Source organism: Coturnix japonica, chromosome 2 (assembly GCF_054131305.1).
Source record: "Coturnix japonica strain WE chromosome 2, WE-NBRP24, whole genome shotgun sequence".
Lineage (NCBI taxonomy): Eukaryota > Metazoa > Chordata > Aves > Galliformes > Phasianidae > Coturnix > Coturnix japonica.
The window spans coordinates 57,420,194-57,445,366 of NC_140664.1; the positions used below are offsets into that span (position 1 = coordinate 57,420,194).

A 25,173-nucleotide genomic window follows, 5' to 3' on the forward strand; every position below is an offset into this window, starting at 1 on the left:
ATTTAAAAAGTGACGTAAACATGCAAAGGTATGTGGTGCAGTGTATAATAATGTTAGTGGTTCTTTAGTTAGTATTTTCAAGGCATCTTGGGCTTATGCAGCTCATTATCATGCGCTGTAAACAACCCTGAATACATTGAAACAAACAAGGTAAACAAATTCTTAAAACTAAAAGACTAAAATGATAGGAACACTGTGGTGGCATTAGCTTAACAGACCAGCATGCCAGCATACCAGCCTCTCAATTTCTCTAAAAGCATAGACTACAACTACTCCTAGAGCTAAAATAAATGCAAAAAAATCTGGCTGTAGAACCCCACAAACGAACCTCATCCCCTTATAACAATCACACAAAGGCACACAGTCAATAATGTAACAGATGTCCTTCTCGTGAGTACTGACAGCTGTTCTTCATTCATCCCTTTTCTTTTTCCTGTGGGGTTGTTTCACGGATGCAGCTGGCGGGCTCCCACCAACCGTACCTAGAAGGAAAGTACTCAGTTTTTCGATTAGTTTTCTGTTTCTCCCAGAACATCCTTTTGGGCGATCGCTGTATCAGGTTTTATTTTTCTCGACGGAACCCATAAAATTTTTCCCGATTCTCTGTCCTTTACTGCAGCATAACCTCTGCCCCAAACTAAAACAGACCACCCTGATTCCCAGGTACCATCATCCCGTCTTATCTTTACTGGTGGCCCCTCGTCAATGATTCTTGGTTGCCAGTGTTTCTGTATTGGGGTGTGCTTACTCTCTCCTCGTTCAAAATGATTGATTGCATAAAGTGCTCGGGCCAATACTTCTGCCTGTTGGGCTATTGGGATCCTACCTCTGTGACCCTCCCCCTCCCCAAGGACACGTATCTTATCCTTCAGGAGGCGGTTGGCCCTCTCCACAATTGCTTGTCCCTGGGAATTCCCAGGGATGCCTGTAGAGTGAGATATTCCCCACCGTTCAAGCCAATCTTGTGTAGACCGCGAGATGAAACACGAGCCATTGTCTGTTTTGATGTGTCGCGGCACCCCCAGGACCGCGATGGCAGTGGCCCAATGTTGCTGAGCAGCAGGAGAGTTAGCACGCGTGTGTTGGGTGGCAATGATGATCGTCGATGATGTGTCCACGGTGACCGCCAACCATTGCTTTGGAGCCATACGTTGTTCTAAAGTGAAGTCAGTCTGCCAGATATCTAGAGGAGAGAGCCCCCGAGGGTTAACTCCCACCCCCAACGCAGGTGCTGAATTACAGTGCGGGCATGTTTGAACCACTTCTCGAGCTGCGGATAGAGGAATGGAACATGCTCGTGACAAAGCTCGTGCTCCAATGTGCAGAGAGGAGTGTAAGTCACGTGCCTTTTGAAGTGTAAGCACCTGTCCACCTGCTACCCGGTCAGCCACCGCATTTCCAGCTGTAAAGAACCCTGGAACCTCCGAATGACTGCGGACATGAAGAATGGCCACAGATGCAGATCGGGAGACCAGAGCCTCCTCCAGCAAGAAAGCGATCTCAGTGTTAGGCACACCCTCATTAGACAGCGGTGTTGTCTGTTGTTTGTCCAGAACATACTTAATAATTTCACCCGGAGTCTCAAGATCGTCAGGGGCAGCTCGAATGATGTCCCTAACATTTTTGTGAGCCTTCTGCTTCAGGCAATCCTTTAAAACAGAAGCTTGCGCGTCCTTAGGTAGATCTGATCCTTCTACTGCTCGTATCAATCGATTAGCAAAATCAGAGAATGACTCTGAGGGACCCTGAGCAATCTCTGACCACGGGGCTGCAGGCTCTGCCTTTCTTATAAAGTTTCTAAAGGCAGTAGCAGCCGCCCCTGTAGTGGAAAGCAATTCCCCTGGGCGCAGGAGCCTAAGCTGTCTCTCTGGGGACCCAGCCATTTCCGCAGTTACTCCCGAAAGCCTCATTATATCAGTTCTCGGTTCCCCCTCCCTCCCACTAGCAGGGTGTTGAGCATCACGTCCAGCCTCAGCTACAATAGCTTTAAGTTGTATCATCCACTCCTCCCTCCACAAAGTAAACTGAACTGGCTCGAGAACGACTCTCATTAGACTCTCAATGTCATACGGGAGTAGGGGACCTGGGGCAATGAGTGCCTCAAAAGCACTTAGTGTCATCGGAGATCTCAGCCCCTTTTTCTCAATCGCTTCTGCAAACCGAGTAACTGCTTTTGCTTCCAAAGGTACCCAAACCGGTCCCTCCTGTCTGACGACAATCGGGAACACTGCATGATCTCGCTCCTTGAGTCCCGACTCACGCATTGATTCCTGGATGTCAGCCCAATTAGTGGGCCTGCGTGATAACTCTTGCTCCCCCCACAACTCCTCCCTCCATGGAGGCGAACCCGATACTGTGGGGCCGGGCAAAGCCTTCCGTTCCTCCCCCTTTTTGGAACACGATCCCTCCTCTGAGGGGGGCGGGTATGAGGGCGAGCCCACGCCTCCACGGCGCGCCGCCTCCATAAACCCTCCCCCCTCCGGACAAGAACCGCCCCCTTCGGGTGAGTGAAAGCTCTGCAAAGAGGGGTAAAGGCGGGGATATGATGGTGGCGCCTCCTTCGATGACTCAGCTTCCGCCTTCTTTTCCGGAGTTGTTTCGAGCGCGGCCATGGCCATCTTGGAATCAGCCGGCGTGGCCGACGCCATCTTGGATCCGGAGTCACTGCAAGAAAGCAGATCCCCCGCACCCCCCGAGACCCCGGACGTCCCGGAATCCAGACCAAAGACCCCTTTCGCGATGGCCTGGACTTGCTTCTCCTCCCTAGCCGCTTTAAGCGCACCTAGGACCAAACCCCAGGTTTTTAATTCTTCCGCTTTATGCTCGTGGGTGGCTCTCTGGAGCAGGGCCTCAGTGAAAGAGTCCCACCGCCCCGAATCGAGCAAAACGCCAGGGGAGGGTAAAAGTCGCGCCGACTCCAAGCAAGAGGCAACAGCGGCAATATCCTTCTTAGAAGGAGCATTCTTACCACAATAGGTTTTACAAAGTTGCAATACTACTCTAAAGACGGAATCCATTTACCCAGAGACCTGAAGTCTTCCTGGTCTTCTACGAACTATCGGCCGTAGGATAGGCGCAGCGCTGCATTCCCCTTTGCACCCCACCGAGAGTGCTTCCACGGGCTCGAACCGTGGATACCGCGTCCGTCAGCGCGGTTTTAGCCGTCGCACACTCACCTCCAGGACTTTGCCTCACACGGGGCACCAATTGTTACCTCGATCTGGTAACCTGGAAAGTCAAGTCCCTTTGTGAATGTGTATCGACGGCCCCGACCAAGTCACAGCTGCTTGTTACACCAATATGGTCAGCGGTAAAATGGCGTTTATTGGAATGTGAGGGTCCCTTATATAGGTATCCAGTTTCATCCTTATCTTTTATACATATGCATGACCCAGCAGGGGAGGGCCTATCACGTTACATCCCGAGGGTCGTACTTCGCCTAATACAACAGTGTACATTTCATTTCTGGGATAAGTATTGATATTCATGTGACCTACTTCTAAAATCTGACAGAAATGGATATTTCTGTTGGAAATGTCATTCTTTTTTGGATGAAAAGAGTTATTCTGGAAAAAATGTGTCATATTTGGCTACAAACGCTAATTTTGAAGAGAAATCGATTTCTTTGGGTGATGAAAACCACCTTTATGCCTAGAAAATGCTGTTTAAAGAGATGAAAAACATTATTTGGGTAAGAAAAGCATATTGTTGCAAGGGTAAAGAGTGATAGCTAAGAGAGACCTTTTTATTTCTGGTATAAGTATTGATATTAATGTGAAATTTTTCTAAAATCTGTCAGAAAAGGATGTATCTGTTGGAAATGTCATTCTTTGTTAGATGAAAAGAGTTATTCTGGAAACAATGTGTCATATTTGGCTACAAACGCTAATTTTGAAGAGAAAACGATTTCTATTGGTGATGTAAACCACCTTTATGTCTAGAAAATGCTGTTTGTAGAGATGAAAAACATTATTTTGGGAAGAAAACCATATTTTTGCAAGGGTAAAGAGTGATACCTAAGAGAGACCTTTTTATTTCTGGTATAAGTATTGATATTCCTGTGAAATTTTTCTAAAATCTGTCAGAAAAGGATATATCTGTTGGAAATGTCCTTATTTTGTAGAGGAGAAAAGGTGTTTCTGTTAGTAATGTCCTCAATTGGTAGAAGAGAAAAGGTATTCTGGAAGCAATGTGTCCTATTTTGCTACAAAGCTTCATTTTGTAGAGAAAATGTCTTCTTCTGGGGATGAAAACCAGCATTTCTGGGAGACAACGCTATTTTAAAGGGATAAAAAGCATAATTTTGGTGAGAAAACCATGTTTTTGCAAGGATAACAATGATTCTTAGGAGAGAACTTTTTATTTCTGGAATAGGTACTGATATTTGTGTGCCATTCTTCTAAAATTTGTCAGAAATCGATATTTCTGTTGGAAATGTCCTTATTTTGAAGAGGGAAAGAGGTATTCCAGTAAGAGTGTTTCATATGTTGCTACAGGGGACCATTTGTAGAGAAAACGATTTCTATTGAGAATGAAAACCAATTTTTTGGGTAGAAAATGCTACTTGTAATGATGGCAAGCTTTGTATTGCTAAGAAAATGAATTTTTTGCAAGATTCAAGATTGATACCTACGACAGAACAAAATATTTTCTTGTGTAAGTCCTGATATTAGTGTGAAATACATGGGAAATTTGTCTGAAATGGATAATTCTTATGTTAATGTCATTATTTTGTAGGGGAAGAGAGATTCTGGAATCAGTGAATCATCATTTGTTACAAAGCATCATTTTAAAGAGAATGTGTCTTCTTTTGGGGATGAAAACCAGTAATTTAGGGAGAAATTGCTATTTGTAGGGATGAAAAGCATTAGTTTGGGAAGAAAACCACAGTTTTGCAAGGATGAAGAGTGATACCTAAGAGTGTACTTTTCATTTCCGGGATAAGTATTGATATTCATGTGACCTACTTCTAAAATCTGTCAGAAATGGATATTTCTGTTGGAAATGTCCTTATTTTGAAGAGGGAAAGAGGTATTCCAATAACAGTGTGTCATATGTTGCTACAGGGGAACATTTGCAGTGAAAACGATTTCTATTGGGGATGAAAACTGATTTTTCTGGTAAAAAATGCTACTTGTAATGATGAAAAGCTTTGTATTGGTAAGAAAATGAGATTTTTGCAAGATTCAAGAGTGATACCTAAGAGAGAACACATTTTTTTCTGGTGTAAGTCTTGATATTAGTGTGAAATACATGGGAAATTTGTCTGAAATGGATAATTCTTATGTTAATGTCATTATTTTGTAGGGGAAGACAGATATTCTGGAATCAGTGAGTCATCATTTGTTACAAAGCTTCACTTTAAAGAGAATGTGTCTTCTTTTGGGGATGAAACCAGTAATTTAGGGAGAAATTGCTATTTGTAGTGATGAAAAGCATTAGTTTGGGAAGAAAACCATAGTTTTGCAACGATGAAAAGAGATACCTAAGAGTGTACATTTCATTTCAGGGATAAGTATTGATATTCATGTGACCTACTTCTAAAATCTGTCAGAAATGGATATTTCTGTTGGGAATGTCATTCTTTTTTAGATGAAAAGAGTTATTCTTTAAACAATGTGTCATATTTGGCTACAAACGCTAATTTTGTAGAGAAATCGATTTCTTTTGGTGATGAAAACCACCTTTATGTTTAGAAAATGCTGTTTGTAGAGATGAAAAACATTATTTTGGTAAGGAAACCATATTTTTGCAAGGGTAAAGAGTGATACCTAAGAGAGACCTTTTTATTTCTGGTATAAGTATTGATATTCCTGTGAAATTTTTCTAAAATCTGTCAGAAAAGAATATTTCTGTTGGAAATGTCCTTATTTTGAAGAGGGAAAGAGGTATTCCAATAACAGTGTCTCATATGTTGCTACATGGGACCATTTGTAGAGAAAACGATTTCTATTGGGGATGAAAACCACTTTTTTGGGTAGAAAATGCTACTTGTAATGATGACAAGCTTTGTATTGGTAAGAAAATGAATTTTTTGCAAGATTCAAGAGTGATACCTAAGAGAGAACACATTTTTTTCTGGTGTAATTCTTGATATTAGTGTGAAATACATCGGAAATTTGTCTGAAATGGATAATTCTTATGTTAATGTCATTATTTTGTAGGGGAAGAGAGATATTCTGGAATCAGTGAGTCATCATTTGTTACAAAGCATCATTTTAAAGAGAATGTGTCTTCTTTTGGGGATGAAAACCAGTAATTTAGGGAGAAATTGCTATTTGTAGGGATGAAAAGCATTAGTTTGGGAAGAAAACCATAGTTTTGCAAGGATGAAGAGTGATACCTAAGAGTGTACTTTTCATTTCTAAGATAAGTATTGATATTCATGTGACCTACTTCAAAAATCTGTCAGAAATGGATATTTCTGTTGGAAATGTCATTCTTTTTTAGATGAAAAGAGTTATTCTGGAAACAATGTGTCATATTTGGCTACAAACGCTAATTTTGAAGAGAAATCGATTTCTTTTGCTGATGAAAACCACCTTTATGTTTAGAAAATGCTGTTTGTAGAGATGAAAAACTTTATTTGGGTAAGAAAACCGTATTTTTGCAAGGGTAAATAGTGATACCTAAGAGAGACCTTTTTATTTCTGGTATAAGTATTGATATTCCTGTGAAATTTTTCTAAAATCTGTCAGAAAAGGATATATCTGTTGGAAATGTCCTTATTTTGTAGAGGAGAAAAGGTGTTTCTGTTAGTAATGTCCTCAATTGGTAGAAGAGAAAAGGTATTCTGGAAGCAATGTGTCCTATTTTGCTACAAAGCTTCATTTTGTAGAGAAAATGTCTTCTTCTGGGGATGAAAACCAGTATTTCTGGGAAACAACGCTATTTTAAAGGGATAAAAAGCATAATTTTGGTGAGAAAACCATGTTTTTGCAAGGATGAAGTATGATTCTTAGGAGAGAACTTTTTATTTCTGGGATAGGTACTGATATTTGTGTACCATTCTTCTTAAATTTGTCAGAAATTGATATTTCTGTTGGAAATGTCCTTATTTTGAAGAGGGAAAAAGGTATTCCAATAAGAGTGTTTCATATGTTGCTGCAGGGGACCATTTGTAGAGAAAACAATTTCTATTGGGGATGAAAACCACTTTTTTGGGTAGAAAATGCTACTTGTAATGATGACAAGCTTTGTATTGCTAAGAAAATGAATTTTTTGCAAGATTCAAGAGTGATACCTAAGAGAGAACACATTTTATTCTGGTGTAAGTCTTGATATTAGTGTGAAATACATGGGAAATTTGCCAGAAATGGATAATTCTTATGCTAATGTCATTTTTTTGTAGGGGAAGAGAGATATTCTGGAATCAGTGAGTCATCATTTGTTACAAAGCAACATTTTAAAGAGAATGTGTCTTCTTTTGGGGATGAAAACCAGTAATTTAGGGAGAAATTGCTATTTGTAGGGATGAAAAGCATTAGTTTGGGAAGAAAACCATAGCTTTGCAAGGATGAAGAGTGATACCTAAGAGTGTACTTTTCATTTCAGGGATAAGTATTGATGTTCATGTGACCTACTTCTAAAATCTGTCAGAAATGGATATTTCTGTTGGAAATGTCATTCTTTTTTAGATGAAAAGAGTTATTCTGGAAACAATGTGTCATATTTGGCTACAAACGCTGATTTTGAAGAGAAATCGATTTCTTTTGGTGATGAAAACCACCTTTATGTCTAGAAAATGCTGTTTGTAGAGATGAAAAACATTATTTGGGTAAGAAAAGCATATTTTTGCAAGGGTAAAGAGTGATACCTAAGAGTGTACTCTTCATTTCTGGGATAAGTATTGATATTCATGTGACCTACTTCTAAAATCTGTCATAAATGGATATTTCTGTTGGAAATGTCATTCTTTTTTAGATGAAAAGAGTTATTCTGGAAACAATGTGTCATATTTGGCTACAAACGCTGATTTTGAAGAGAAATCGATTTCTTTTGGTGATGAAAACCACCTTTATGTCTAGAAAATGCTGTTTGTAGAGATGAAAAACATTATTTGGGTAAGAAAAGCATATTTTTGCAAGGGTAAAGAGTGATACCTAAGAGTGTACTCTTCATTTCTGGGATAAGTATTGATATTAATGTGACCTACTTCTAAAATCTGTCATAAATGGATATTTCTGTTGGAAATGTCATTCTTTTTTAGATGAAAAGAGTTATTCTGGAAACAATGTGTCATATTTGGCTACAAACTCTAATTTTGAAGATAAATCGATTTCTTTTGCTGATGAAAACCACCTTTATGTTTAGAAAATGCTGTTTGTAGAGATGAAAAACTTTATTTGGGTAAGAAAACCGTATTTTTGCAAGGGTAAATAGTGATACCTAAGAGAGACCTTTTTATTTCTGGTATAAGTATTGATATTCCTGTGAAATTTTTCTAAAATCTGTCAGAAAAGGATATATCTGTTGGAAATGTCCTTATTTTGTAGAGGAGAAAAGGTGTTTCTGTTAGTAATGTCCTCAATTGGTAGAAGAGAAAAGGTATTCTGGAAGCAATGTGTCCTATTTTGCTACAAAGCTTCATTTTGTAGAGAACATGTCTTCTTCTGGGGATGAAAACCAGTATTTCTGGGAAACAACGCTATTTTAAAGGGATAAAAAGCATAATTTTGGTGAGAAAACCATGTTTTTGCAAGGATGAAGTATGATTCTTAGGAGAGAACTTTTTATTTCTGGGATAGGTACTGATATTTGTGTACCATTCTTCTTAAATTTGTCAGAAATCGATATTTCTGTTGGAAATGTCCTTATTTTGAAGAGGGAAAAAGGTATTCCAATAAGAGTGTTTCATATGTTGCTGCAGGGGACCATTTGTAGAGAAAACAATTTCTATTGGGGATGAAAACCACTTTTTTGGGTAGAAAATGCTACTTGTAATGATGACAAGCTTTGTATTGGTAAGAAAATGAATTTTTTGCAAGATTCAAGAGTGATACCTAAGAGAGAACACATTTTTTTCTGGTGTAAGTCTTGATATTAGTGTGAAATACATCGGAAATTTGTCTGAAATGGATAATTCTTATGCTAATGTCATTATTTTGTAGGGGAAGAGAGATATTCTGGAATCAGTGAGTCATCATTTGTTACAAAGCAACATTTTAAAGAGAATGTGTCTTCTTTTGGGGATGAAAACCAGTAATTTAGGGAGAAATTGCTATTTGTAGGGATGAAAAGCATTAGTTTGGGAAGAAAACCATAGTTTTGCAAGGATGAAGAGTGATACCTAAGAGTGTACTTTTCATTTCTGGGATAAGTATTGATATTCATGTGACCTACTTCTAAAATCTGTCAGAAATGGATATTTCTGTTGGAAATGTCATTCTTTATTAGATGAAAAGTGTTATTCTGAAAACAATGTGTCATATTTGGCTACAAACGCTACTTTTGAAGAGAAATCGATTTCTTTTGGTGATGAAAACCACCTTTATGTTTAGAAAATGCCGTTTGTAGAGATGAAAAACATTATTTTGGGAAGAAAACCATATTTTTGCAAGGGTAAAGAGTGATACCTAAGAGAGACCTTTTTATTTCTGGTATAAGTATTGATATTCCTGTGAAATTTTTCTAAAATCTGTCAGAAAAGGATATATCTGTTGGAAATGTCCTTATTTTGTAGAGGAGAAAAGGTGTTTCTGTTAGTAATGTCCTCAATTTGTAGAAGAGAAAAGGTATTCTGGAAGCAATGTGTCCTATTTTGCTACAAAGCTTCATTTTGTAGAGAAAATGTCTTCTTCTGGGGATGAAAACCAGTATTTCTGGGAAACAACGCTATTTTAAAGGGATAAAAAGCATAATTTTGGTGAGAAAACCATGTTTTTGCAAGGATAAAGAATGATTCTTAGGAGAGAACTTTTTATTTCTGGGATAGGTACTGATATTTGTGTGCCATTCTTCTAAAATTTGTCAGAAATTGATATTTCTGTGGAAATGTCCTTATTTTGAAGAGGGAAAGAGGTATTCCAATAAGAGTGTTTCATATGTTGCTACACGGGACCATTTGTAGAGAAAACGATTTCTATTAGGGATGAAAACCTCTTTTTTGGGTAGAAAATACTACTTGTAATGATGAAAAGCTTTGTATTGGTATGAAAATGAATTTTTTGCAAGATTCAAGAGTGATACCTAAGAGAGAACACATTTTTTTCTGGTGTAAGTCTTGATATTAGTGTAAAATCATCGGAAATTTGCCAGAAATGGATAATTCTTATGTTAATGTCATAATTTTGTAGGGGAAGAGAGATATTCTGGAATCAGTGGGTCATAATTTGTTACAAAGCATCATTTTAAAGAGAATGTGTCTTCTTTTGGGGATGAAAACCAGTAATTTAGGGAGAAATTGCTATTTGTAGGGATGAAAAGCATTAGTTTGGGAAGAAAACCATAGTTTTGCAAGGATGAAGAGTGATACCTAAGAGTGTACTTTTCATTTCTGGGATAAGTATTGATATTCATGTGACCTACTTCTAAAATCTGTCAGAAATGGATATTTCTGTTGGAAATGTCATTCTTTATTAGATGAAAAGTGTTATTCTGGAAACAATGTGTCATATTTGGCTACAAACGCTACTTTTGAAGAGAAATCGATTTCTTTTGGTGATGAAAACCACCTTTATGTTTAGAAAATGCCGTTTGTAGAGATGAAAAAGATTATTTTGGTAAGGAAACCATATTTTTGCAAGGGTAAAGAGTGATACCTAAGAGAGACCTTTTTATTTCTGGTATAAGTATTGATATTCCTGTGAAATTTTTCTAAAATCTGTCAGAAAAGGATATATCTGTTGGAAATGTCCTTATTTTGTAGAGGAGAAAAGTTGTTTCTGTTAGTAATGTCCTCAATTTGTAGATGAGAAAAGGTATTCTGGAAGCAATGTGTCCTATTTTGCTACAAAGCTTCATTTTGTAGAGAAAATGTCTTCTTCTGGGGATGAAAACCAGTATTTCTGGGAAACAACGCTATTTTAAAGGGATAAAAAGCATAATTTTGGTGAGAAAACCATGTTTTTGCAAGGATAAAGAATGATTATTAGGAGAGAACTTTTTATTTCTGGGATAGGTACTGATATTTGTGTGACATTCTTCTAAAATTTGTCAGAAATCGATATTTCTGTTGGAAATGTCCTTATTTTGAAGAGGGAAAGAGGTATTCCAATAAGAGTGTTTCATATGTTGCTACAAGGGACCATTTGTGGAGAAAACGATTTCTATTGGGGATGAAAACCACTTTATTGGGTAGAAAATGCTACTTGTAATGATGACAAGCTTTGTATTGGTAACAAAATTAATTTTTTGCAAGATTCAAGAGTGATACCTAAGAGAGAACACATTTTTTTCTAGTGTAGGTCTTGATATTAGTGTGAAATACATCGGAAATTTACCAGAAATGGATAATTCTTATGTTAATGTCATAATTTTGTAGGGGAAGAGAGATATTCTGGAATCAGTGGGTCATAATTTGTTACAAAGCATCATTTTAAAGAGAATGTGTCTTCTTTTGGGGATGAAAACCAGTAATTTAGGGAGAAATTGCTATTTGTAGGGATGAAAAGCATTAGTTTGGGAAGAAAACCATAGTTTTGCAAGGATGAAGAGTGATACCTAAGAGTGTACTTTTCATTTCTGGGATAAGTATTGATACTCATGTGACCTACTTCTAAAATCTGTCAGAAATGGATATTTCTGTTGGAAATGTCATTCTTTATTAGATGAAAAGTGTTATTCTGGAAACAATGTGTCATATTTGGCTACAAACGCTACTTTTGAAGAGAAATCGATTTCTTTTGGTGATGAAAACCACCTTTATGTTTAGAAAATGCCGTTTGTAGAGATGAAAAACATTATTTTGGTAAGGAAACCATATTTTTGCAAGGGTAAAGAGTGATACCTAAGAGAGACCTTTTTATTTCTGGTATAAGTATTGATATTCCTGTGAAATTGTTCTAAAATCTGTCAGAAAAGGATATATCTGTTGGAAATGTCCTTATTTTGTACAGGAGAAAAGTTGTTTCTGTTAGTAATGTCCTCAATTTGTAGAAGAGAAAAGGTATTCTGGAAGCAATGTGTCCTATTTTGCTACAAAGCTTCATTTTGTAGAGAAAATGTCTTCTTCTGGGGATGAAAACCAGTATTTCTGGGAAACAACGCTATTTTAAAGGGATAAAAAGCATAATTTTGGTGAGAAAACCATGTTTTTGCAAGGATAAAGAATGATTATTAGGAGAGAACTTTTTATTTCTGGGATAGGTACTGATATTTGTGTGACATTCTTCTAAAATTTGTCAGAAATCGATATTTCTGTTGGAAATGTCCTTATTTTGAAGAGGGAAAGAGGTATTCCAATAAGAGTGTTTCATATGTTGCTACAAGGGACCGTTTGTGGAGAAAACGATTTCTATTGGGGATGAAAACCACTTTATTGGGTAGAAAATGCTACTTGTAATGATGACAAGCTTTGTATTGGTAACAAAATGAATTTTTTGCAAGATTCAAGAGTGATACCTAAGAGAGAACACATTTTTTTCTGGTGTAGGTCTTGATATTAGTGTGAAATACATCGGAAATTTACCAGAAATGGATAATTTTTATGTTAATGTCATTATTTTGTAGGGGAAGACAGATATTCTGGAATCAGTGAGTCATCATTTGTTACAAAGCATCATTTTAAAGAGAATGTGTCTTCTTTTGGGGATGAAAACCAGTAATTTAGGGAGAAATTGCTATTTGTAGGGATGAAAATCATTAGTTTGGGAAGAAAACCATAGTTTTGCAAGGATGAAGAGTGATACCTAAGAGTGTACTTTTCATTTCAGGGATAAGTATTGATATTCATGTGACCTACTTCTAAAATCTGTCAGAAATGGATATTTCTGTTGGAAATGTCATTCTTTTTTAGATGAAAAGAGTTATTCTGGAAACAATGTGTCATATTTGGCTCCAAACGCTAATTTTGAAGAGAAATCGATTTCTTTTGGTGATGAAAACCACCTTTATGTTTAGAAAATGCTGTTTGTAGAGATGAAAAACATTATTTTGGTAAGAAAACCGTATTTTTGCAAGGGTAAAGAGTGATACCTAAGAGAGACCTTTTTATTTCTGGTATAAGTATTGATATTCCTGTGAAATTTTTCTAAAATCTGTCAGAAAAGGATATATCTGTTGGAAATGTCCTTATTTTGTAGAGGAGAAAAGGTGTTTCTGTTAGTAATGTCCTCAATTTGTAGAAGAGAAAAGGTATTCTGGAAGCAATGTGTCCTATTTTGCTACAAAGCTTCATTTTGTAGAGAAAATGTCTTCTTCTGGGGATGAAAACCAGTATTTCTGGGAAACAACGCTATTTTAAAGGGATAAAAAGCATAATTTTGTTGAGAAAACCATGTTTTTGCAAGGATAAAGAATGATTCTTAGGAGAGAACTTTTTATTTCTGGGATAGGTACTGATATTTGTGTGCCATTCTTCTAAAATTTGTCAGAAATCGATATTTCTGTTGGAAATGTCCTTATTTTGAAGAGGGAAAGAGGTATTCCAATAACAGTGTTTCATATGTTGCTACAGGGTAACATATGAGGTGAAAACGATTTCTATTGGGGATGAAAACTGATTTTTCTGGTAAAAAATGCTACTTGTAATGATGAAAAGCTTTGTATTGGTAAGAAAATGAGTTTCTTGCAAGATTCAAGAGTGATACCTAAGAGAGAACACATTTTTTTCTGGTGTAAGTCTTGATATTAGTGTGAAATACATCGGAAATTTGTCTGAAATGGATAATTCTTATGTTAATGTCATTATTTTGTAAAGGAAGACAGATATTCTGGAATCAGTGAGTCATCATTTGTTACAAAGCATCATTTTAAAGAGAATGTGTCTTCTTTTGGGGATGAAAACCAGTAATTTAGGGAGAAATTGCTATTTGTAGGGATGAAAAGCATTAGTTTGGGAAGAAAACCATAGTTTTGCAACGATGAAAAGAGATACCTAAGAGTGTACTTTTCATTTCTGGGATAAGTATTGATATTCATGTGACCTACTTCTAAAATCTGTCAGAAATGGATATTTCTGTTGGAAATGTCCTTATTTTGAGGAGGGAAAGAGGTATTCCAATAACAGTGTGTCATATGTTGCTACAGGGGAACATTTGTAGTGAAAACGATATCTATTGGGGATGAAAACCAATTTTTCTGGTAAAAAATGCTACTTGTAATGATGAAAAGCTTTGTATTGGTAACAAAATTAATTTTTTGCAAGATTCAAGAGTGATACCTAAGAGAGAACACATTTTTTTCTAGTGTAGGTCTTGATATTAGTGTGAAATACATCGGAAATTTACCAGAAATGGATAATTCTTATGTTAATGTCATAATTTTGTAGGGGAAGAGAGATATTCTGGAATCAGTGAGTCATCATTTGTTACAAAGCATCATTTTAAAGAGAATGTGTCTTCTTTTGGGGATGAAAACCAGTAATTTAGGGAGAAATTGCTATTTGTAGGGATGAAAAGCATTAGTTTGGGAAGAAAACCATAGTTTTGCAACGATGGAAAGAGATACCTAAGAGTGTACTTTTCATTTCAGGGATAAGTATTGATATTCATGTGACCTTCTTCTAAAATCTGTCAGAAATGGATATTTCTTTTGGAAATGTCCTTATTTTGAAGAGGGAAAGAGGTATTCCAATAAGAGTGTTTCATATGTTGCTACAAGGGACCATTTGTGGAGAAAACGATTTCTATTGGGGATGAAAACCAATTTATTGGGTAGAAAATGCTACATGTAATGATGACAAGCTTTGTATTGGTAACAAAATGAATTTTTTGCAAGATTCAAGAGTGATACCAAAGAGAGAACACATTTTTTTCTGGTGTAAGTCTTGATATTAATGTGAAATACATCGGAAATTTACCAGAAATGGATAATTCTTATGTTAATGTCATTATTTTGTAGGGGAAGAGAGATATTCTGGAATCAGTGGGTCATTTGTTACAAAGCATCATTTTAAATAGAATGTGTAGTCTTTTGGGGATGAAAACCAGTAATTTAGGGAGAAATTGCTATTTGTAGGGATGAAAAGCATTAGTTTAGGAAGAAAACCACAGTTTTGCAAGGATGAAGAGTGATACCTAAGAGTGTACTTTTCATTTCAGGGATAAGTATTGATATTCATGTGACCTACTTCTAAACTCTGTCAGAAATGGATATTTCTGTTGGAAATGTCCTTATTTTGAGGAGGGAAAGAGGTATTCCAATAACAGTGTGTCATATGTTGCTACAGGGGAACATTTGTAGTGAAAACGATTTCTATTGGGGATGAAAACCACTTTTTCTGGTAAAAAATGCTACTTGTAATGATGAAAAGCTTTGTATTGGGTAGAAAATGAATTTTTTGCAAGATTCAAGAGTGATACCTAAGAGAGAACACATTTTTTTCTGGTTTAAGTTTTGGTATTAGTGTGAATAGCAGTGTGAATTCCTTGTAGCAACATATGAAACACTCTTATTGGAATACCTCTTTCCCTCTTCAAAATAAGGACATTTCCAAAAGAAATATCCATTTCTGACAGAGTTTAGAAGTAGGTCACATGAATATCAATACTTATCCCTGAAATGAAAAGTACACTCTTAGGTATCTCTTTCCATCGTTGCAAAACTATGGTTTTCTTCCCAAACTAATGCTTTTCATCCCTACAAATAGCAATTTCTCCCTAAATTACTGGTTTTCATCCCCAAAAGAAGACACATTTTCTTTAAAATGATGCTTTGTAACAAATGATGACTCACTGATTCCAGAATATCTCTCTTCCCCTACAAAATAATGACATTAGCATAAGAATTATCCATTTCAGACAAATTTCCGATGTATTTCACACTAATATCAAGAATTACACCAGAAAAAAATGTGTGTTCTCTCTTTGGTATCCATCTTGAATCTTTCCAAAAATTCATTTTCTTAGCAATACAAAGCTTGCCATCATTACAAGTAGCATTTTTTACCCAAAAAACTGGATTTCATTCTCAATGGAAATCGTTTTCTCTACAAATGGTCCCCTGTAGCAACATATGAAACAGTCTTATTGGAATACCTCTTTCCCTCTTCAAAATAAGGCAATTTCCAACAGAAATATCGATTTCTGACAAATTTTAGAAGAATGGCACACAAATATCAGTACCTATCCCAGAAATAAAAAGTTCTCTCCTAAGAATCTTTTTTATCCTTGCAAAAACATGGTTTTCTCACCAAAATTATGCTTTTTATCCCTTTAAAATAGCGTTGTCTCCCAGAAATACTGGTTTTCATCCCCAGAAGAAGACATTTTCTCTACAAAATGAAGCTTTGTAGCAAAATAGGACACATTGCTTCCAGAATACCTTTTCTCTTCTACAAATTGAGGACATTACTAACAGAAACACCTTTTCTCCTCTACAAAATAAGGGCATTTCCAACAGATATATCCTTTTCTGACATATTTTAGAAAAATTTCACAGGAATATCAATACTTATACCAGAAATAAAAAGGTCTCTCTTAGGTATCACTCTTTACCCTTGCAAAAATATGCTTTTCTTACCAAAATAATGTTTTTCATCTCCACAAACAGCATTTTCTAGACATAAATGTGGTTTTCATCACCAAAAGAAATCGATTTCTCTTCAAAATTAGCGTTTGTAGCCAAATATGACACATTGTTTCCAGAATAACTCTTTTCATCTATAAAAGAATGACATTTCCAACAGAAATATCCATTTCTGTCAGATTTTAGAAGTAGGTCACGTGAATATCAATACTTATCCCAGAAATGAAAAGTACACTCTTAGGTATCACTCTTCATCCTTGCAAAACTATGGTTTTCTTCCCAAACTAATGCTTTTCATCCCTACAAATAGCAATTTCTCCCTAAATTACTGGGTTTCATCCCCAAAAGAAGACACATTCTCTTTAAAATGATGCTTTGTAACAAATGATGACTCACTGATTCCAGAATATCTGTCTTCTCCTACAAAATAATGACATTAACATAAGAATTATCCATTTCTTGCAACTTTCCGATGTATTTCACACTAATATCAAGACTTACACCAGAAAAAAATGTGTTCTCTCTTAGGTATCACTCTTGAATCTTGCAAAATATTCATTTTCTTACCAATACAAAGCTTGTCATCATTACAAGTAGCATTTTCTACCCAAAAAAGTGGTTTTCATCCCCAATAGAAATCGTTTTCTCTACAAATGGTCCCCTGTAGCAACATATGAAACACTGTTATTGGAATACCTCTTTCCCTCTTCAAAATAAGGCCATTTCCAACAGAAATATCGATTTCTGACAAATTTTAGAAGAATGGCACACAAATATCAGTACCTATCCCAGAAATAAAAAGTTCTCTCCTAATAATCATTCTTTATCCTTGCAAAAACATGGTTTTCTCACCAAAATTATGCTTTTTATCCCTCTAAAATAGCGCTGTTTCCGAGAAATACTGGTTTTCATCCCCAGAAGAAGACATTTTCTCTACAAAATGAAGCTTTGTAGCAAAATAGGACACATTGCTTCCAGAATACATTTTCTCTTCTACAAATTGAGGACATTACTAACAGAAACACCTTTTCTCCTCTACAAAATAAGGGCATTTCCAACAGATATATCCTTTTCTGACAGATTTTAGAAAAATTGCACAGGAATATCAATACTTATACCAGAAATAAAAAGGTCTCTCTTAGGTATCACTCTTTACCCTTGCAAAAATATGCTTTTCTTACACAAATAATGTTTTTCATCTCTACAAACAGCATTTTCTAGACAAAATGGTGTTTACATCACCAAAAGTAATCGTTTTCTCTTCAAGATTAGCTTTTATAGCCAAATATGACACATTGTTTCCAGAATAACTCTTTTCATCTAAAAAAGAATGACATTTCCAACAGATATATCCTTTTCTGACAGATTTTAGAAAAATTTCACAGGAATATCAATACTTATACCAGAAATAAAGAGGTCTCTCTTAGGTATCACTCTTTACCCTTGCAAAAATTTGCTTTTCTTACCCAAATAGTGTTTTTCATCTCTACAAACAGCATTTTCTAGCCATAAAGGTGGTTTTCATCACCAAAAGCAATCGTTTTCTCTTCAAAATTAGCGTTTGTAGCCAAATATGACACATTGTTTCCAGAATAACTCTTTTCATCTAAAAAAGAATGACATTTCCAACAGAAATATCCATTTCTGACAGATTTTAGAAGTAGGTCACATGAATATCAATACTTATCTTAGAAATGAAAAGTACACTCTTAGGTATCACTCTTCATCCTTGCAAAACTATGGTTTTCTTCCCAAACTAAAGCTTTTCATCCCTACAAATAGCAATTTCTCCCTAAATTACTGGTTTTCATCCCCAAAAGAAGACACATTCTCTTTAAAATGATGCTTTGTAACAAATTATGACTCACTGATTCCAGAATATCTGTCTTCCCCTACAAAATAATGACATTAGCATAAGAATTATCCATTTCAGACATATTTCCGATGTATTTCACACTAATGTCAAGTCTTACAGAAGAAAAAAATGTGTTCTGTCTTAGAACAGTAATGTCCTCAACTGGTAGAAGAGAAAAGGTATTCTGGAAGCAATGTGTCCTATTTTGCTACAAAGCTTCATTTTGTAGCGAAAATGTCTTCTTCTGGGGATGAAAACCAGTATTTCTCGGAAACAGCGCTATTTTAGAGGGATAAAAAGCATAATTTTGGTGAGAAAACCATGTTTTTGCAAGGATAAAGAATGATTATTAGGAGAGAACTTTTTATTTCTGGGATAGGTACTGATATTTGTGTGCCATTCTTCTAAAATTTGTCAGAAATCGATATTTCTGTTGGAAATGTCCTTATTTTGAAGAGGGAAAGAGGTATTCCAATAAGAGTGTTTCATATGTTGCTACAGGGGACCATTTGTAGAGAAAACGATTTCTATTGGGGATGAAAACCATATTTTTGGGTGGAAAATGCTACTTGTAATGATGACAAGCTTTGTATTGGTAAGAAAATGAATTTTTTGCAAGATTCAAGAGTGATACCTAAGAGAGAACACATTTTTTTCTGGTGTAAGTCTTGATATTAGTGTGAAATACATCGGAAATTTGTCTGAAATGGATAATTCTTATGCTAATGTCATTATTTTGTAGGGGAAGAGAGATATTCTGGAATCAGTGAGTCATCATTTGTTACAAAGCATCATTTTAAAGAGAATGTGTCTTCTTTTGGGGATGAAAACCAGTAATTTAGGGAGAAATTGCTATTTGTAGGGATGAAAAGCATTAGTTTGGGAAGAAAACCATAGTTTTGCAAGGATGAAGAGTGATACCTAAGAGTGTACTTTTCATTTCTAAGATAAGTATTGATATTCATGTGACCTACTTCTAAAATCTGTCAGAAATGGATATTTCTGTTGGAAATGTCATTCTTTTTTAGATGAAAAGAGTTATTCTGGAAACAATGTGTCATATTTGGCTACAAACGCTAATTTTGAAGAGAAATCGATTTCTTTTGGTGATGAAAACCACCTTTATGTCTAGAAAATGCCGTTTGTAGAGATGAAAAACATTATTTGAGTAAGAAAATCATATTTTTGCAAGGGTAAACAGTGATACCTAAGAGAGACCTTTTTATTTCTGGTATAAGTATTGATATTCCTGTGAAATTTTTCTCAAATCTGACAGAAAAGTATATATCTGTTGGAAATGTCATTCTTTTTTAGATGAAAAGAGTTATTCTGGAAACAATGTGTCATATTTGGATACAAACGCTAATTTTGAAGAGAAAACGATTGCTTTTGCTGATGAAAACCACCTTTATGTCTAGAAAATGCTGTTTGTAGAGATGAAAAACATTATTTGTGTAAGAAAAGCATATTTTTTCAAGGGAAAAGACTGATACCTAAGAGAGACCTTTTTATTTCTGGTATAAGTATTGATATTCATGTGACCTACTTCTAAAATCTGTCAGAAAAGGATATATCTGTTGGAAATGTCATTCTTTTTTAGATGAAAAGAGTTATTCTGGAAACAATGTGTCATATTTGGCTACAAACGCAAATTTTGAAGAGAAAACGATTGCTTTTGCTGATGAAAACCACCTTTATGTCTAGAAAATGCTGTTTGTAGAGATGAAAAACATTATTTGTGTAAGAAAAGCATATTTTTGCAAGGGTAAAGAGTGATACCTAAGAGAGACCTTTTAATTTCTGGGATAAGTATTGATATTCCTGTGAAATTTTTCTAAAATCTGTCAGAAAAGTATATATCTGTTGGAAATGTCATTCTTTTTTAGATGAAAAGAGTTATTCTGGAAACAATTTGTCATAATTGGCTACAAACGCTAATTTTGAAGAGAAAACGATTTCTTTTCGTGATGTAAACCACCTTTATGTCTAGAAAATGCTGTTTGTAGAGATGAAAAACATTATTTTTGTAAGAAAAGCATATTTTTGCAAGGGTAAAGAGTGATACCTAAGAGAGACCTTTTTATTTCTGGTATAAGTATTGATATTCCTGTGAAATTTTTCTAAAATCTGTCAGAAAAGGATATATCTGTTGGAAATGTCCTTATTTTGTAGAGGAGAAAAGGTGTTTCTGTTAGTAATGTCCTCAATTGGTAGAAGAGAAAAGGTATTCTGGAAGCAATGTGTCCTATTTTGCTACAAAGCTTCATTTTGTAGAGAAAATGTCTTCTTCTGGGGATGAAAACCAGTATTTCTGGGAAACAGCGCTATTTTAAAGGGATAAAAAGCATAATTTTGGTGAGAAAACCATGTCTTTGCAAGGATAAAGAATGATTCTTAGGAGAGAACTTTTTATTTCGGGAATAGGTACTGATATTTGTGTGCCATTCTTCTAAAATTTGTCAGAAATCGATATTTCTGTTGGAAATGTCCTTATTTTGAAGAGGGAAAGAGGTATTCCAATAAGAGTGTTTCATATGTTGCTACAGGGAACCATTTGTAGAGAAAACGATTTCAATTGAGTATGAAAACCACTTTTTTGGGTAGAAAATTCTACTTGTAATGATGGCAAGCTTTGTATTGGTAAGAAAATGAATTTTTTGCAAGATTCAAGATAGATTCCTAAGACAGAACACATTTTTTTCTAGTGTAAGTCTTGATATTAGTGTGAAATACATCGGAAATTTGTCTGAAATGGATAATTCTTATGTTAATGTCATTATTTTGTAGGGGAAGAGAGATATTCTGGAATCAGTGAGTCATCATTTGTTACAAAGCATCACTTTAAAGAGAATGTGTCTTCTTTTGGGGATGAAAACCAGTAATTTAGGGAGAAATTGCTATTTGTAGGGATGAAAAGCATTAGTTTGGGAAGAAAACCATAGTTTTGCAAGGATGAAGAGTGATACCTAAGAGTGTACTTTTCATTTCTGGGATAAATATTGATATTCATGTGACCTACTTCTAAAATCTGACAGAAATGGATATTTCTGTTGGAAATGTAATTCTTTTTTAGATGAAAAGAGTTATTCTGGAAACAGTGTGTCATATTTGGCTACAAACGCTGATTTTGAAGAGAAATCGATTTCTTTTGCTGATGAAAACCACCTTTATGTCTAGAAAATGCTGTTTGTAGAGATGAAAAACATTATTTGGGTAAGAAAAGCATATTTTTGCAAGGGAAAAGAGTGATACCTAAGAGAGACCTTTTTATTTCTGGTATAAGTATTGATATTCCTGTGAAATTTTTCTAAACTCTGTCAGAAAAGGATATATCTGTTGGAAATGTCATTCTTTTTTAGATGAAAAGAGTTATTCTGGAAACAATGTGTCATATTTGGCTACAAACGCAAATTTTGAAGAGAAAACGATTGCTTTTGCTGATGAAAACCACCTTTATGTCTAGAAAATGCTGTTTGTATAGATGAAAAACTTTATTTGTGTCAGAAAAGCATATTTTTGCAAGGGTAAAGAGTGATACCTAAGAGAGACCTTTTTATTTCTGTTATAAGTATTGATATTCCTGTGAAATTTTTCTAAAATCTGACAGAAAAGTATATATCTGTTGGAAATGTCATTCTTTTTTAGATGAAAAGAGTTATTCTGGAAACAATGTGTCATATTTGGCTACAAACGCTAATTTTGAAGAGAAAACGATTTCTTTTGCTGATGAAAACCACCTTTATGTCTAGAAAATGCTGTTTGTAGAGATGAAAAACATTATTTGTGTAAGAAAAGCATATTTTTGCAAGGGTAAAGAGTGATACCTAAGAGAGACCTTTTTATTTCTGGTATAAGTATTGATATTCCTGTGAAATTTTTCTAAAATCTGTCAGAAAAGGATATATCTGTTGGAAATGTCCTTATTTTGTAGAGGAGAAAAGGTGTTTCTGTTAGTAATGTCCTCAATTGGTAGAAGAGAAAAGGTATTCTGGAAGCAATGTGTCCTATTTTGCTACAAAGCTTCATTTTGTAGAGAAAATGTCTTCTTCTGGGGAAGAAAACCAGTATTTCTGGGAAACAGCGCTATTGTAAAGGGATAAAAAGCATAATTTTGGTGAGAAAACCATGTTTTTGCAAGGATAAAGAATGATTCTTAGGAGAGAACTTTTTATTTCGGGAATAGGTACTGATATTTGTGTGCCATTCTTCTAAAATTTGTCAGAAATCGATATTTCTGTTGGAAATGTCCTTATTTTGAAGAGGGAAAGAGGTATTCCAATAAGAGTGTTTCATATGTTGCTATAGGGAACCATTTGTAGAGAAAACGATTTCAATTGAGTATGAAAACCACTTTTTTGGGTAGAAAATGCTACTTGTAATGATGGCAAGCTTTGTATTGGTAAGAAAATGAATTTTTTGCAAGATTCAAGATAGATTCCTAAGACAGAACACATTTTTTTCTTGTGTAAGTCTTGATATTAGTGTGAAATACATCGGAAATTTGTCTGAAATGGATAATTCTTATGTTAATGTCATTATTTTGTAGGGGAAGAGAGATATTCTGGAATCAGTGAGTCATCATTTGTTACAAAGCATCATTTTAAAGAGAATGTGTGTTCTTTTGGGGATGAAAACCAGTAATTTAGGGAGAAATTGCTATTTGTAGGGATGAAAAGCATTAGTTTGGGAAGAAAACCATAGTTTTGCAAGGATGAAGAGTGATACCTAAGAGTGTACTTTTCATTTCTAAGATAAGTATTGATATTCATGTGACCTACTTCTAAAATCTGTCAGAAATGGATATTTCTGTTGGAAATGTCATTCTTTTTTAGATGAAAAGAGTTATTCTGGAAACAGTGTGTCATATTTTGCTACAAACGCTAATTTTGAAGAGAAATCGATTTCTTTTGGTGATGAAAACCACCTTTATGTCTAGAAAATGCTGTTTGTAGAGATGAAAAACATTATTTTTGTAAGAAAAGCATATTTTTGCAAGGGTAAAGAGTGATACCTAAGGGAGACCTTTTTATTTCTGGTATAAGTATTGATATTCCTGTGCAATTTTTCTAAAATCTGTCAGAAAAGGATATATCTGTTGGAAATGTCCTTATTCTGTAGAGGATAAGAGGTGTTTCTGTTAGTAATGTCCTCAATTTGTAGAAGAGAAAAGGTATTCTGGAAGCAATGTGTCCTATTTTGCTACAAAGCTTCATTTTGTAGAGAAAATGTCTTCTTCTGGGGATGAAAACCAGTATTTCTGGGAGACAACGCTATTTTAAAGGGATAAAAAGCATAATTTTGGTGAGAAAACCATGTTTTTGCAAGGATAAAGAATGATTCTTAGGAGAGAACTTTTTATTTCTGGAATAGGTACTGATATTTGTGTGCCATTCTTCTAAAATTTTCAGAAATCGATATTTCTGTTGGAAATGTCCTTATTTTGAAGAGGGAAAGAGGTATTCCAGTAAGAGTGTTTCATATGTTGCTACAGGGGACCATTTGTAGAGAAAACGATTTCTATTGAGTATGAAAACCACTTTTTTGGGTAGAAAATGCTACTTGTAATGATGGCAAGCTTTGTATTGCTAAGAAAATGAATTTTTTGCAAGATTCAAGATTGATACCTACGACAGAACAAATTATTTTCTTGTGTAAGTCTTGATATTAGTGTGAAATACATGGGAAATTTGTCTGAAATGGATAATTCTTATGTTAATGTCATTATTTTGTAGGGGAAGAGAGATATTCTGGAATCAGTGAGTCATCATTTGTTACAAAGCATCATTTTAAAGAGAATGTGTCTTCTTTTGGGGATGAAAACCAGTAATTTAGGGAGAAATTGCTATTTGAAGGGATGAAAAGCATTAGTTTGCGAAGAAAACCATAGTTTTGCAAGGATGAAGAGTGATACCTAAGAGTGTACTTTTCATTTCTAAGATAAGTATTGATATTCATGTGACCTACTTCTAAAATCTGTCAGAAATGGATATTTCTGTTGGAAATGTCATTCTTTTTTAGATGAAAAGAGTTATTCTGGAAACAATGTGTCATATTTTGCTACAAACGCTAATTTTGAAGAGAAATCGATTTCTTTTGGTGATGAAAACCACCTTTATGTCTAGAAAATGATGTTTGTAGAGATGAAAAACATTATTTTGGTAAGAAAAGCATATTTTTGCAAGGGTAAAGAGTGATACCTAAGAGAGACCTTTTTATTTCTGGTATAAGTATTGATATTCCTGTGAAATTTTTCTAAAATCTGTCAGAAAAGGATATATCTGTTGGAAATGTCCTTATTTTGTAGAGGAGAAAAGGTGTTTCTGTTAGTAATATCCTCAATTTGTAGAAGAGAAAAGGTATTCTGGAAGCAATGTGTCCTATTTTGCTACAAAGCTTCATTTTGTAGAGAAAATGTCTTCTTCTGGGGATGAAAACCAGTATTTCTGGGAGACAACGCTATTTTAAAGGGATAAAAAGCATAATTTTGTTGAGAAAACCATGTTTTTGCAAGGATAAAGAATGATTCTTAGGAGATAACTTTTTATTTCTGGAATAGGTACTGATATTTGTGTGCCATTCTTCTAAAATTTGTCAGAAATCGATATTTCTGTTGGAAATGTCCTTATTTTGAAGAGGGAAAGAGGTATTCCAGTAAGAGTGTTTAATATGTTGCTACAGGGGACCATTTGTAG

The 25,173-nt window shown here is 35.0% G+C and overlaps 1 protein-coding gene across 1 annotated transcript; it reads right to left on the bottom strand.

Annotated features, from left to right (window-relative positions):
• Positions 1 to 502: 502 nt before the first annotated feature.
• LOC146761832 (uncharacterized) lies at positions 503 to 3,443 on the bottom strand. The gene has a single exon (XM_085539849.1). The coding sequence runs from the start codon at positions 3,015 to 3,017 to the stop codon at positions 510 to 512; it is 2,508 nt and encodes an 835-aa protein (XP_085395975.1). The 5' UTR covers positions 3,018 to 3,443; the 3' UTR covers positions 503 to 509.
• Positions 3,444 to 25,173: the final 21,730 nt, after the last annotated feature.